The 12,974-nt window shown below is 40.1% G+C and overlaps 1 protein-coding gene across 1 annotated transcript in view; it reads left to right on the plus strand.

Moving 5' to 3' along the window:
• The window catches only part of RSU1 (Ras suppressor protein 1), a 231,162-nt gene that overhangs the window by 121,518 nt on the left and 96,670 nt on the right, over nt 1-12,974 (plus strand). The window contains exon 8 of the mRNA XM_023223116.1: nt 1,557-1,689. Coding sequence (XP_023078884.1) covers nt 1,557-1,689 — 133 coding nt within the window. The remainder of the gene's footprint in view (nt 1-1,556; nt 1,690-12,974) is intronic.

Below are 12,974 nucleotides of genomic sequence, written 5' to 3' on the forward strand. Positions count from 1 at the left end.
CAGATCAGCTAGGCAATGATTTGCTTTGTGCTATACTTGCATCCCAGAATATGTTTTCATTGTCCTGAGTTACCACCTGTGAAAACATAGGCAGTAGAGCCTGAGAACAGCAACAACATGTAACTTCAGTTGTGTCTTAGAAAGAATCATTGCTGTATCTCTAGATTCAAACAGTCCCAGGCCATGGACGAGAAGTCTGAAAATTGATATCCTCAGTAGGACTTTTAGGGACAGACCTCCACATACATCCCTGCTGCCTAACTTCTCTTTCTCTGTTTCTCATTTTCACAGGTGAGTGCATTTTAGGAAGTTCTTTCACGCATTGCCTTTTCCATTTTTGAATACATAAAAAAAAAAAAAAAAACAGTCAACTGGTTGTCAACAGAGGATATCCAGATAAGGGATGCTTGCTGGCTTTTTTAGGCTACCTTCGTTAACTCAGCCTTATCTAGATTGACATGTAACCTGATAGCCTCACCAAACACTGTAGAAGAAGTATGAGATTGGCTGGGTGTGGTGGCTCACGCCTGTAATCCCAGGACTTTGGGAGGCTGAGGCGGGTGGATCACGAGGTCAGGAGGTCAAGACCATCCTGGCTAACACGGTGAAACCCTGTCTGTACTAAAAAAATACAAAAAATTAGCCTGGCGTGGTGGCGGGCACCTGTAGTCCCAGCTACTTGGGAGGCTGAGGCAGGAGAATGGCGTGAACCCGGGAGGCGGAGCTTGCAGTGAGCCAAGATCGCGCCACTGCACTCCAGCCTGGGCAACAGAACGAGACTCCATCTCAAAAAATAAAAATAAAAAATAAAAAAGAAGGAGTATGAGATTGAGCATCAGCTTGAAGTCTTCACGCTGGCTTTTTCATCTTGGGCATGTTAGTTAATTTCCTTAAGTTTCCATTTCTTTACTTACAAAGTCATATTAGTATCTGACCTTACGGATTGCTGGAGAATGAAATGAGGAATGATTTTAAATGGTCATTAGTCTTTAACATTGCCATGTTAATGAGATTCATTTAGGGCTGATTGCGAGATGTGCTTATGCTCTTATACTTGAGTGACAACAATTTGACTTGGGTAACATTCCTGTCTTTCTCCATTCATACGCTGTCTTGATCGATGAAAAAAGTGGTGTTGATCAGATTGGGTCCAGATCCGCCAGGACAAGGCGTGATGCATACTGACATTGTCAAGATAGAATTTCAAGTGGTTTTCATATTATCACTTGTCTTAATCTTGAACAGGTCATTTTTGTCTCCGCAGCAAATATCTCCTTCCCTCCGCTCTGCTTCCCTTTTCCATCTGTCTTCTTTCTTCCTTCCTTTGTTCTTAATTTCTTGGGCCAAGGTACTGTCATGACTGTGTACCTGTGATGACTCAGGTTAAGAAATGTAAAAGACATCAAATGATCCGAGAGGTACTTAGGGTTTGATTTAGGGTAAGTACCTAAATTTACTGATTTAGGCTGTATTTACTGAGAAGGACTTCTTAGACCTGCTCCATATTGGATGAAGTAACCTTCAGTTTTTTTTTTTTTTTTTTTTTTTTCCTCCAGGAAACTTGGATTTAACTGGTCAGAAGCAGGTATTCAAAGCAGAGAACAATCCCTGGGTGACCCCCATTGCAGACCAGTTCCAGCTTGGTGTGTCCCATGTGTTTGAGTATATCCGTTCTGAGACATACAAATAGTAAGTAGACTCAGATTTTCTGAAATAGTAGACTGTGATTTTATAGTATTTATAATTATGTCTTTAAAAATATTATGTGACAGTATCCTGTTGGTGGCAGTTAACACTTAGCATTTTAAAATGGTCTATTAAAAACTGCATGTTGGCCAGGTGTGGTATGGCTCACACCTGTAATCCTAGCATTTGGGGAAGTCGAGACTGAAGGATTGCTTGAGCCCAGGAGTTTGAGACCAGCCTGGGCAACATAGCAAGACCCCATCTCTACAAAAGAAAAAGAAATTATCCAGGCATGATAGTGCATGCTTGTCATTGTAGCTATTCTGAAGGATCACTTGAGCCCAGAAGATTGAGGCTGCACTGAGCTGTGGTCATGCCCTGTACTCGAGCCTGGGTGAGAGAGCAAGACCCTTTCTCAAAAGAAAAAAACAAAAACAAGAAAAAACAGCATGTGGTCATTGTCTCTACTTGTAAATTGTTTTTATTGACATTTTCAAGGGGATTTTTACCGATTTTCTTTAGAGAATTTTTGAGGTATTAAATTAGTTGAATGTTCATGGCACTAAGGAAATTCACCATTCAGATGAGAACATATTTTTTTCTTCTGTGAATGCAAAGAATTACAAGTGTTCTGAACAAAATTGTTAAGCAGTTTATTTATAAAATCAGTAGAGAGTACTAGCAGTGCGTCATTCTATTACAGAGAAGCTTTTACTCTAGTGAGATGATAATCTCTTAGAGAAAAGGAAAAGGCAGGAGAGGAAGCGGAATCTGCCAGCTTAAAGTCACAGCACCAAAATACCTCAGGTCCTCACTCCAGGTGAAAGGAGTCTGTGCAAAACTGTCCCAAAAACCTCACCATTCCTGCTTCTTTCTTCTTCCATGTGTCAAGGCTGAAAGGAATTCTGCCACTTCCACGTGCTTCTGTTGTTATATCTACCATCATTATTTTCCTACCTCATCCCAGTCCCCAGCTGCAAAACAAACTGTCATTTATCACAATGTTTGCCTGACCCCAAATGCTGAGATCTAGTATAATTTTAAGCATCTACAAAAAAGACGAAAACATCCATAGTTAAATGTAATCTGTTTTTGTGTCTGGCATCAACTTTTAAAATTTATTTTTAATTAATTAATTAGTTTTTTTAAGAGACAGAGTCCCACTGTATTGCTAGACTGGAATGCAGTGGCACAGTCACAGCTCACTGCAGCCTCAAGCACCTGGGCTCAGGCAATCCTTCCACCTCAGCCTTCCAAGTAGCTGGAAGTACAGGCACATACCACCACGCCCAGCTAATTTTTTATTTTTTGCAGAGACGGAGCCTCCCTATGTTGCCCAGGCTGGTCTCAAACTCCTGGTATCAAGCAGTCCTACTGCTTTGGTCTTCCAAAGTGCTAGGATTACAGTCATGAGCCACCATGTCCAGCCTGGCATCAACCTTTGGGAATGTCCCAACTATTGGAAGAAAGATAGAAGATTGCTAAAGGTCACATTTAGTTAAGAGTTTCATTTCTTTTTTTTTTTTTCTTGGTATCAGAAATATGTCCCACACTCAATAAAACCCTATGAATCTGTGCCAGGCCAGTGGGTCAGGATTGATTGGCAGGGCAGAGCCTCTGCCCAGAAATGACTGGCTGCATTCCTGTAGTCTTGCAACCTGAGCGCCACGCTCCTGGTGAGACATTTAGCGCTTGCTGTGGCCATGTTTCCACCAGACAGAAACAGAGAAGACAAGCTGTAAAGAATAATGGCCTGCCTGAGCACGGTGGCTCACGCCTGCAACCTCAACACTCTGGGAAGCCAAGGCGGGTGGATCACCTGAGGTCAGGAGTTCGAGGTCAGCCTGGCCAACATGGTGAAACTAAAAATACAAAAATTAACTGGGCATGGCGGAGGGACGCCTGTAATCCTAGCTACTCAGGAGGCTGAGGCACAAGAATTGCTTGAGCCAGGGAGGCAGAGGTTGCAGTGAGCTGAGATTGTGCCACTGCACTCCAGCCTGGGTGACAGAGTGAGATTCCATCCCCAAAAAAAGAAAAGAAAAATGAACAATCGCCTTAAAACGAAATATACTAAAATTGCCAAAATGATACCATATCTTCCTACATAAAAGCAATGTAAAGCATGGTTTAGATTATTTTAGACAATACTGTGACACTTACAATATAAGTCTAAAGACTTACCTTGGCTAACACGGTGAAACCCCGTCTCTACTAAAAAATACAAAAAACTAGCCGGGCGACGTGGCGGGCGCCTGTAGTCCCAGCTACTCGGGAGGCTGAGGCAGGAGAATGGCGTAAACCCGGGAGGCGGAGCTTGCAGTGAGCTGAGATCCGGCCACTGCACTCCAGCCTGGGCGGCAGAGCCAGACTCCGTCTCAAAAAAAAAAAAAAAAAAAAAAAAAAGACTTACCTTAAGGATAAAATGTGAGATAGGTATAGGATGTGTATTAATTGTTTCATAAGCCATATAGATATGTATAGTTATTACAGATTCAATCTTTTTAAAAAAATATGAATATAGCTCACCCTTGGAAATTAGTTAATTATGAAAATATGTGAAAATATAGTCACAAATTAGCAGATGATTGTTTATCTTGTTCCTTTTAAATTGTTAATCATTCCTATCATGAGTTTTAGAGGCCTCTAATTTTTTTTTAGTAAATGGGAAGCTATTTAGAGCTGGCTTTGTACAGTATCTTGAAAAAGTTATTCTGTATATGATAGTATACAGAAAAATACATGAGCAAACTCCTAGCCATCTGGAATTAGAGGAAATTCTCTATTATTCTGGTTAACAATTTTTAATTTTCAATAGATGAGTTTATAATTTACAGAGGATGAGAATACATTGCATATGAAAGTGCTTTTAATTTTAAAAGATTAAATTGTGAGTTTATGGATTTTGTATTACCTCAAAGTAATTCTTAGGCAATTAATCACCATTCTGCACTGTTACAGACTATTTTAATTTATTTGAATGTGGTTAGGATTCTGGATAAATGAGAGGTATTATAACATAATTGGTATATCTGTTTTTATGTCTGTTTTTAACATCCTATTTTGGGGGGTTGGTATAGTCTAAGCAATGTGTCTGCTAACTTTTGCTGTTTCATTTCCTCATGGAGACTTGGATTATTTTTTATGCGGTTAAGTCAACATTCAAAAGCTTCGGTAGGCTGGCTGCAGTGGCTCACGCCTATGATCCCAGCACTTTGGGGTGAATCATGGGGAGATTCACCATGAAGTGGGTGAATCAGTTGAGGTCAGGAGTTCAAGACCAGCCTTGCCAACATGGTGAAACCCCATTTCTACTCAAAATACAAAAATTAGCCGAGTGTAGTGGTGGGTGCCCGTAATCCCAGCTACTAGGGAGGCTGAGGCAGGAGAATCGCTTGAACCCAGGAGGTGGAGGTTGCAGTGAGTTGAGATGGCGCCACTGCACTCCAGCCTGGGTGACATAGTGAAACTGTGTTTCAAAAAAAAGAAGCAGAAGCTGCAGTAAGCATAGGAGAGCCATTGCCCCCTTTCCACTGGGACCAGTTGGTTCCATAATGGCTGCTTTTAGGGGTACCTACATGATCCTCTGCTGGGAGGTCACAAGGGACATGAGCTCTGCTAGGGCAGGGGCCTTCTGTGAGTTCTCTCCTCCTTGGGAAGGAGAAGAGGGTTGGTTACTTTGTGTATTTGAGTTTTTTGGCCTTCTCGCATTCTCCTGTAGTAGCTGTTGTCATCCCTTTGTCAAACATACTAGCCCAAAATATGGACTGTTAGCCAGCAAGACAATAAGTCAAACTTTTAGTCATTAAAAAAATAATAATAACTGTACAAAAATGCCACTGCTGTGTTTCACCAGATTAACACACATTGAATTTCAAAATTAAGGGCCTCCTTTATATGAATAGATCTGTACTATATTAGTATATCCTCCTATAATTAGAACCCAACTCAACTCTTTGTTTGAAGCAGCCATTTCATAATTAGGGAATTTTTAATATCCTATCTGAAAAATATTATGCAAATTAGCAGGTGCTTGGCTACTTTTAAAAAATGTTTTATATGTGGCAGCCTTCGGGGGGAGGCAGTTTATTCATGATACTCATAGTTTTTTTTAAAAAAGCAAATCTCACAATCATTGCCGTGTTTTTGATCTTCTACTCTAAAACTTATAGTTCCTACTTTTCACTTCTTTGTCTCTGTTGTTTAAGCCGCATACTTCCCCTTTATTAAAAGCAATCCTTATATATTTATCAGTGTCTGTGTGTTGCGGATGTGTATTTGTCTGTCTGTCTTTAACTACCATTGAAAGCATACTTTTGGTTTTGGCACTTAAAATGCCTGTGAACCTCCTCCTCCTTCCCCCACCCCAACCCCTTTTTTCTAACCAGTTAACCCATTACCTAAATGAGAGGAATAAAGAGTGAAAAAACTTACCGTAATGTTTTCTTTTCATTCATGTCTGTGGTCAACCTTCACAGTGACCTTCCTTGGGGCACATCCTCAAGTTCTTCTGAGTTTAGGGCAGAGAAGATGGATGATCTGATTTATAGGCTCTAATGGACTCCAAGGGGAGACATGGATGCTTGAAACAAAACAATGAATTCGTATGTCAGGAGAATTAAAATACTTGGAGGTGACTTAGCTTCAAGAAGACGGGAACTTGTTCCATTAAGCAGGAGGAGTGTGGCTGGTAGGATGTTGAGGTATAGTACTTCAGAGATGGCTCTTTGGAAGTGACATTTTGGGGCATTAATCACAGCCCCTTCCTCATGTCTCAGGTGGAAGCTGCTCTCTGTTCATCTTTCGTGCATTCCACAGGGGAACCTATTGGCTGGTGTCATTGAGTTGCTGGTTAACATAAAATGACATACTTAGTTGGGTGGTTGAAGCTCGCATCCTACGCACATCATTGTGTTTTTAAACTGTTGCTGAATTATACAATCACCTGTTAACTCTTTATTTGATGTTGGTTGTCTCTTTGACCTCTTTTATTTCTGTGAAGCAGAATTATGATGGAATACTCACCACTTGTTAAGTTTCCAGAAGGCAGATTTTTTTTCCCCCTAGGAGGGACAGTCAGGTTGAAGTTAGCACCCTTGACAAGATTCTTCGTGAAAGGGGGTAACTCACACTTTCCACATTTCCATCAAGGAATGCGGATAGCAACTGCAAGCCATTTTAAAAGCTGACAGGTTAACTCTTGTCAACAAGTTAACAAAAGAAGAGGTTTGACAAATGTTATGCTGAAAATGCATCTGTTGAAAGAGGTATTTGGCAAACAGGCGTCATCATGAAAACTGCAATTTGCCAAGCATGGCAGTCCTAAAGCCTCATTTCCAGCATGGCATCACTCAGAAGATGCTTCCTCGTCATTTCTGCCTTGTCTTTTTCACCTTTCTTTTCTCTCTCCAGGAAAGTTCCCTGCTCATTTGTTTTTCGTGTGTTCCATTTTTTTAACCTTAAATGAAATCCAGCCATACTATTATTCATATTAGTTAACAGAAACATTTTTAATAAAGCAGTCTTTGGTGAATGGTGGGAAACCATGAGATAAAAGCTGAGAATTCCTCTTTATTAGAAATCTAGCCAAATAAACCATACTGTTTGATTTATAAGGAGGCATTCTTTTGGCTGTTGGTTATTGTTTTTCACATGGTTTTACTTGTGAAATTAAAGCTAAGTAATGTTTTATTTTTCTTCTGCACTCTGTGTAAACCTGTTACAAGCTATAAGGGACATAAATGGGCTTTATTAAACAACTACTATATCCTCTAATGACTGCTGAGTCAGTGGCCTAGAAATTCTTTAAATAACTTCACCGATATAACCGGTTCACCAAAAAGCTAGGGCATTTCAAACCTAATAGGTGAGCCCATTCATTTTAAAATAGCCCTTCACTGTAGGAAATTATCTCTAAGAAAAACTTAATAAACATCTGATGAAGTGTAAATGGGCGCACAAAGCTAGCAGATGGTTTTATAAATATCTTCACAAAGATGGAGGAGAGGTTTAAATTTCCAGGATCTTTCTAGTGGTTAGTAAATTGAGCATAGTGACAATCAGTATGTAGAACAATGTAGACTCTTCTTTTTCATTGCTGTATCTGAAAATAGCTCAAATTAAGCCACAGAAAAACAATATTTCTGTGTAGTAGACATAAAAATGAATAACTGGTTTTCTTTAAAGCTTTTTTTTTTTCCCTTAGAGACACAGTATCACTTTGTCACTTAGGCTGCAGTGCAGTGGCGCCCTGATAGCTCACTGCAGCCTTGATCTCCAGGACTCAAGCAATCCCATTGCCTCAGCTTCCCTAGTACCTGGGACTACAGGCACACACCACAACACCTGGCTAGTTTTTTATTTTATTTTTTTGTGGAGATGGGGTCTTGCTATGTTGCCCAGGCTACTCTCAAACCCCTGGCCTCAAGAGATTTTCCTGCCTCAGCCTCCCAAAGTGCTGAGATTACAGGCATGCACCACCGCACCTTGCTTTTAACATAAAGATTGTTTTTGCTTTTTAAAAGTTGACTATGTATTCTCTTCCTAGTGATATATATTTTCTTTATAAATGCTACATATTTATATTATTTTTTCTTTTTTTTTTTTTTTCCTGAGACAGAGTCTCACTTTGTTGCCCAGGCTGGAGTGCAATGGTGCGATCTCGGCTCACTGCAAGCTCTGCCTCCTGGGTTCACACCATTCTCCTGTAGCTGGGACTACAGGCGCCCGCCACCACACCTAGCTAATTTTTTGTATTTTTTTTTTAGTAGAGACAGGGCTTCACAGTGTTGGCAAGGATGGTCTCGATCTCCTGACCTTGTGATCCGCCCACCTCGACCTCCCAAAGTGCTGGGATTGCAGGTGTGAGCCAGTGCGCCCGGCCTATTTTTTCTTTTTTGAAGTTGAAAATGCATTATCACATTTTATCCGTAATATATGACTCAAAGTTTTGGCATCTCTGGACCTATTTACAAAAAAATATGTTGCATTTAACCATTATTGCTAAAGAGTATTAGAGAAAAGGGAAACCCATATAATATGTTATATTTGGGGTGGTATTGTGTCACATCTCTTATTTCATGTTAACTTCAATGACAAAATTAGGTAGCATCACATTTTAAAACACAAAGAGCTCCAGAATGTTTATCCTACTGAATAAAAGTAAGCCAGTTTGTAATATTAACTTTTGAAGGCTGGGTGCAGTGGCTCATGCCTGTAATTCCAGCCTTTTGAGAAGGTGAGGCAGGAGGATTGCTTGAGCTCAGGGAGTTCAAGACCAGCCTGGGCAACATAGTGAGACTTTATCTGTATAGAAAATGAAAAAAATTAGCTGGGCATGGTGACACATGCCTGTAGTCTAAGCTACTCGGGAGGCTGAGGTAGGAGGATCCCTCGAGCCCGGGAGGTCAAGGTTGCAATGATCTGAGATCACACCGCTGCACTCCATCCAGCCTCAGTGACACAGTGAGACCCTGTCTCAAAATAATAATAATAATAATAATAATAGTTTGATTTTTGGTTTAATTGCCCAACTGTTCCTATATGTGGTCATGAGGCATTAATTACCCTGCTAAATTGTTACCTCTCTCTTTAATATGACAGGAGCAATACAGACAATGTAAGGAAGAATACATAACAGTTCTTACTCTCTTCTAAGTGTTTTGATAGATTTCTTAGTGTATTTTGCATTTAAAAGGATTTTTTTTTCTGCCTTGTAACTTGGTTAACACTATTATTCATATGTACTTCACAGGTAACTAGTATTTTTCCCTTTTTGGCACTTTCATAATTTATTCAATATATGATTTCACAGGCTTTTGAGGCTTTACTTTTCTATAATCTTATAGCTCATGCAAAATGGTTCAGTTTTTTAAATGGAAGGTGCTTGTTCCCATTTGATATTTCCAGGACACTTGGATTCTGTGAGTTAAGTTGGGAACTTCCATCCCCTAATCCTATGAAAGTAAAAGATGAAACTCTTTTGCACTAAGGTGCACTAAGGTGCAAAAACCAGCTTCAGGAGACTAGCCGTATTCCTGAAGGCATCTAGTAAGACTCCATTTTATACGAGTCCTATTCTGGAATGTTTTTCACTGTGATATGCAGTAGATGCAAATAAAGACTTGGAAAATGTACCCTCCCATATCCACGTTGCTTTCTTCACTGCTTTCCTCTGGTCCTCTAATGTGGTCAGTCCTCCAGCACTCTATGCTTGCCTAGGAGTTCTGACTGGGACCTGGTAGGCCCAGGTTTGACCAGTGAGAAAAAACTCTATGCTCCTTGCCTTTTTTACTTAATGCAATTTGCATTTTATTCAATGACTGGTGTACTTATCTTTGAAGAGTTGTGGATAGCTATTAGAGAGGGCGAAGGAGCAAAAAACTACAGCTGCAACATCAAAGGGAGAAGAGAGATTTATCCTGAACCCTGCACTACAAAAGACTTTTCCATAGGACTTTAAAGAGTAAAACTGTCTCAGTCTCTCTGTGTGGATCTCTCTCCTCCTATTCCAGTCCCCTCTTTCCCCTGTTCCCTTCTCCATCCCCCTCACTCGATTGTTGACTATCAACCCTGCATTTGGCATGTCTTATACAGCTCCTAATATGGAGCATGATACATTACAGTATCAATTTCAGGTAAATAGAATATAGATAATTTGTCTCACTTGACAGAAGGAAAATAAATATCAGCTAGAGTCCATCCGTACTCCAAAAATCCCAAAGTGTATCAGGTTACATTCTCTTCAAGAGGAGCTATTCTGAACTCTTTTTGGATGCTATTCATTTGATATAATCATATTGAACTATTGGATATTGACCTCAATGAAGTGAAATTGGTCAACTCTACATATTGATTATTAACTCCCAGGAATCTTAAAAGTTCAATGCTTGATGCTTTCTATTCAGCTAAGATGAGTTATTGCCTGCATTTGCTGTTTTTATTTGAGAGATAAATTTAAAAGTGGCGGTTTTACAATCAAACAAAACTGTCTGTGGTTTCTAATCTCTACACAGTAATATCTTGTTTTTTTACATGCTGGTTTTTTATTGAGCTTTGGTGTCTTATTCTGGCCAGGCATTGTTGGAGGTTTTGTGGGGTTTTTTAAATTTTTAATTTTTGGCACTGAAGGGTTCTTCTGTGTTGTCATTTATTTTAGATTAAAATGCAAAATGCTATGAAAGGAGTTTCAATCAACTTTATCAGATAAAAAACTTAAATGTGAGTTATGTTCACAGGCATTTATCCATGCCTCAATGTATTCATCAAGCATTAAGGAAATAACTTGCCATATTTTCTTCTACTGTGTTTGCATATTATATTATTTGTTTATAAGACTCTTGATTTTTTAAAAATGTAGTCAAGAAGAAAATATTATCCACTCTAACAGTTCTCTCTGATACTCATGAACCAGAGCAACTCCATCTTGAATGGGAGGTGGGTAAAATGAGGCTGAGACCTGCTGGGCTGCATTCCCAGACTGTTAAAGCATTCTAAGTCACAGGGTGAGATAGGAGGTCAGCACAAAATACAGTTCCTAAAGACCTTGCTGATAAAACAGGTTGCAGTAAAGACACCAGCCAAATCCACCAAAACCGAGAGGGCGATGAGAGTAACCTCTGGTCGTCCTCACTGCTACCCTCCCATCAGTGCCATGACAGCTTATAAATGCCATGGCAATGTGAGGAAGTTACCCTATATGGTCTACAAAGGAGAGGCATGAATAATCCACCCCTTGTTTAGCATATCCTCAAGAAATAACCATAAAAATGGGCAAACAGCAGCCCTTGGGGCTGTTCTGTCTATGGAGTAGCCATTCTTTTATTCCTTTACTTTGCTAATAAACTTCCTTTTACTTTACTCTGTAGACTCGCCCTGATTTCTTTCTTGGGTGAGATCCAGGAACTCTCTCTTGGGGTCTGTATCAGGACTGCTTTCCTGTAACAGTTCATTTTTAAATAATCTCATTTGGTTTTGTTTGGTTTTGAGACGGAGTCCCGCTCTGTTGCCCAGGCTGGAGTGCAGTGGTGCAATCTCGGCTCACTGCAACCTTTGCCTGCCAGGTTCAAGCGATTCTCTTGCCTCAGCCTCCCAAGTACCTGGGATTACAGGCACACACTACCATGCTCAGCTAATTTTTTTGTGTTTTTAGTAGAGATGGGGTTTCACTATGTTGGCCAGACTGGTCCCAAACCCCTGACCTCAGGTGTTCCGATCACCTCAGCCTCCCAAAGTACTGGGATTACAAGCATGAGCCACCACACCCGGTCTAAATAATCTCATTTGGAACATATGCAATTCTGTCATTGTCAGAATGCACATACCTTATATTCTCTATCCAATTAGGTAGTGTTTATTTAGAAATTAAATTATTGAAGTTTTGGTTATTTTTTAAGGCAGGTTAATGAATAAGTACAGTGGCTTTGGGGTGTTTCTTTTTCTTTTCCTGATGACAGCTGATTTCGTCTTCACTGTTTGTATTCGTTTGCTTGGGCTGCCATAACAAAGTACCACAAATGGCGTGGTTTAAAAGCAGAAATTCATTGTCTCAAGTTCTAGAGGCCGATGTGCCAGATCAAGGTGTCAGCAGGGTTGGTTTTTTCTGAGGGCAATTAGGGAAGGGTTTGTCTAAGGCCTCTCTCCTTGGCTTGAGATGACTCTTTTACCCATGTGCTTCTTCACATCATCTTCTCTCTACATACCTCTGTCTCTGTGTCCAAAGCTACCCATTTTGCAAGGACATCAGTCATCCAGGGTGAGGGCCCACCCTAATGACTGCATTTTACCTTGATTATTTCTGTAAAAACCTGTCTCCAAATATGACCATTGAGGACTAAACTTTGATTTTTTTTTTTTTAATCTTGCCCAAATTCCTATCTAGGGGTTTGGGGAGTCATGCTCTACAAACCATAAATTCCCATCAGATGGGTTTTATTTAACCCTATATATCCTGACTTACTTTCCAATCTGACTCTGGCATAACATTACGTGACAAAGAAGAAAATAAAAATATTTCACCCCAAAACATGTTTGTTTGCCATATTTTGTAATGGCCCTGCAAAGCCATCCTTTGTGGGGGAAAACGTGCATCTGTAAAGAATCTCTACTAACATAGCTAGATCTTTTTCTTTCACCGCCCTCCCAATCCTGAGGAGATGAACTGAGTGTCTAGCACCCCTTATAGGTCTGAATAGGGAACATTTGTCATCTGTTGTCTCTAAGGACAGCCACTATGAGACTTCAAGAATTTTGGTCTCCACAATCTTTTCTCTTAACCTGAGCATTTCCTT

The sequence above is a fragment of the Piliocolobus tephrosceles genome, chromosome 9, assembly GCF_002776525.5.
Source record: "Piliocolobus tephrosceles isolate RC106 chromosome 9, ASM277652v3, whole genome shotgun sequence".
In the NCBI taxonomy this organism is placed as follows: domain Eukaryota; kingdom Metazoa; phylum Chordata; class Mammalia; order Primates; family Cercopithecidae; genus Piliocolobus; species Piliocolobus tephrosceles.